At 50.5% G+C, this 2,002-nt stretch overlaps 1 protein-coding gene across 1 annotated transcript; it reads left to right on the top strand.

The window, feature by feature from the left end:
- Window positions 1-692: 692 nt before the first annotated feature.
- On the top strand, window positions 693-1,625 carry LOC306815788 (olfactory receptor 14A16-like; the record flags this gene model as incomplete). Its single annotated transcript, XM_079332334.1, has 1 exon — window positions 693-1,625. One exon carries the CDS (start codon window positions 693-695, stop codon window positions 1,623-1,625), a length of 933 nt encoding a protein of 310 aa, XP_079188460.1.
- Between the last annotated feature and the right edge of the window lie 377 nt (window positions 1,626-2,002).

The following is a 2,002-nucleotide window of genomic DNA, read 5'->3' as shown; positions in this document are numbered from 1 at the left end:
TGTGCCTACAGACAGCAGCAGCAGCACCTTGGCTTGCAGCACCTCAGTATTTCTCAGCTGCCCTTCAGGCCCTGCTGGCAGAGAGATGCCCCTGGGCAGTGCCCTGTGCTGGGAGGGGAGTGCAGGGCAGAGCTGAGCCCCCAGGGCTGGGCTGGGCTCTGGCAAGGGTACAGGGATTCAGGGATATCAGGCCTTGGATACAGAGAAACAGCTCCTAATAGGCACAACTCCAGGTAGCAAAGAGCCAGAACAGCCCTGGATATCCTTCTAAGTCCAGCTGTACAGGGAAAGAAAGAAGGGTTTAGGAAAACTGACTTTGAAACTGGAGCCTTCAAAGAATTCACTTTGTTTTTGCATCATACTGTAATTTTGATCACCGTGAAATAGTGGGGGGTGTAATGAGCACAGGGCAGCTGTGTGGGACCAGCAGGTCTGACTGCAATGAGGCACAGGAGCCCTGTTTTCCCTCTAGACTCCCCAGTGTTCAGGCTGAGAGCAATGCAGAAGAAGAGGCAGTAACTCAGCAGTGGAAAATAGATATTAAAAAAAAAAAAAATTACTGAAGTTCCTCCACAGGAAGAGAAGTAGTTTTGAGAGAATTCGTAATATAATTGCAAAGTATGGACTCAAGAAAATCTTTTCCAGCTTGTCAATGTCTTCTCTCAGTGGTCCACCATGCCCATATGGCAGAAATGTCCAACAGCAGCTCCATCAGCTACTTCCTCCTGCTGCCATTGGCAGACACGCGGCAGCTGCAGCTCCTGCACTTCTGCCTCTTCCTGGGAATCTCCCTGGCTGCCCTCCTGGGCAATGGCCTCATCATCAGCGCCGTAGCCTGCGGCCACCACCTGCACACCCCCATGTTCTTCTTCCTGCTCAATCTGGCCCTCACTGACCTGGGCTCCATCTGCACCACTGTCCCCAAAGCCATGCGCAATTCCCTCTGGGACACCAGGAACATCTCCTTTGGAGGATGTGCCACTCAGTTTTTCTGTTTGCTTTTCTTTATATCAGCAGAGTATTTCCTCCTGACCATCATGTGCTACGACCGCTACGTGTCCATCTGCAAACCCCTGCACCATGGGACCCTCCTGGGCAGCAGAGCTTGTGTCCACATGGCAGCAGCTGCCTGGACCAGCGCTTTTCTCTTTTCCCTGCTGCACACGGCCAATACATTTTCCCTGCCCCTTTGCCATGGCAATGCCCTTGGCCAGTTCTTCTGTGAAATTCCACAGATCCTCAAGCTCTCCTGCTCCAAATTCTATCTCAGGGAACTTGGGCTTATTGCTGTTAGTGCCTGTTTATTATTTGTTTGCTTTGTGTTTATTATTTTCTCCTATGTGCAGATCTTCAGGGTCGTGCTGAGGATCCCCTCTGAGCAGGGACGGCACAAAGCCTTTTCCACCTGCCTCCCTCACCTGGCTGTCCTCTCTCTGTTCATCAGCACCTCATTTTTTGCCAACCTGAAGCCCCTCTCTTTCTCTTCCCCATCCCTGGATCTGTCACTGTCAGTTCTGTACTCGGTGGTGCCTCCAACCCTGAACCCACTCATCTACAGCCTGAGGAATCAGGAGATCAAAGCGGCAGTGTGGACACTTATGACTGGCTGCTTTCAGGAACATTAAACTGCTGGCCAATTTCTACACATCACTTGTAATAAAAGCCATCTTTGATTGTTCTTGTTGGTTTCATTTTGGAGGTTCTTTTACCTTGCTTTACATTTTATTAATACTGTTCACAAAGAAATGTCACTCTTTGTGCCATTTCTCATTTGGTTTCACTCCACCTTCCCTGTGGCCACAGACTGTGGCAATGTGGGGCTGGCCTCTCAGGGGCCTTAAATGAACTAAAGGATTTCTCTCCCAGCCAATTTTTCTTCAGACATCCCCTTTGTTTCCTTCTCTGGAGCTGCAGCAGCAATGCCTGTGTGCAGAGCTGAGGCAGATCAGTGCTGGCACAGCAGCTGTGCCCAGCAGCAGCAGCACTTGGTGCTGCAAGTGCT

Source organism: Erithacus rubecula (genome assembly GCF_903797595.1).
Source record: "Erithacus rubecula genome assembly, contig: scaffold_228_arrow_ctg1, whole genome shotgun sequence".
Taxonomy (NCBI): Eukaryota; Metazoa; Chordata; class Aves; order Passeriformes; family Muscicapidae; genus Erithacus; species Erithacus rubecula.
Note: the sequence above shows the minus strand (reverse complement) of the source record. Positions and strands in the feature narration are given on the sequence as shown.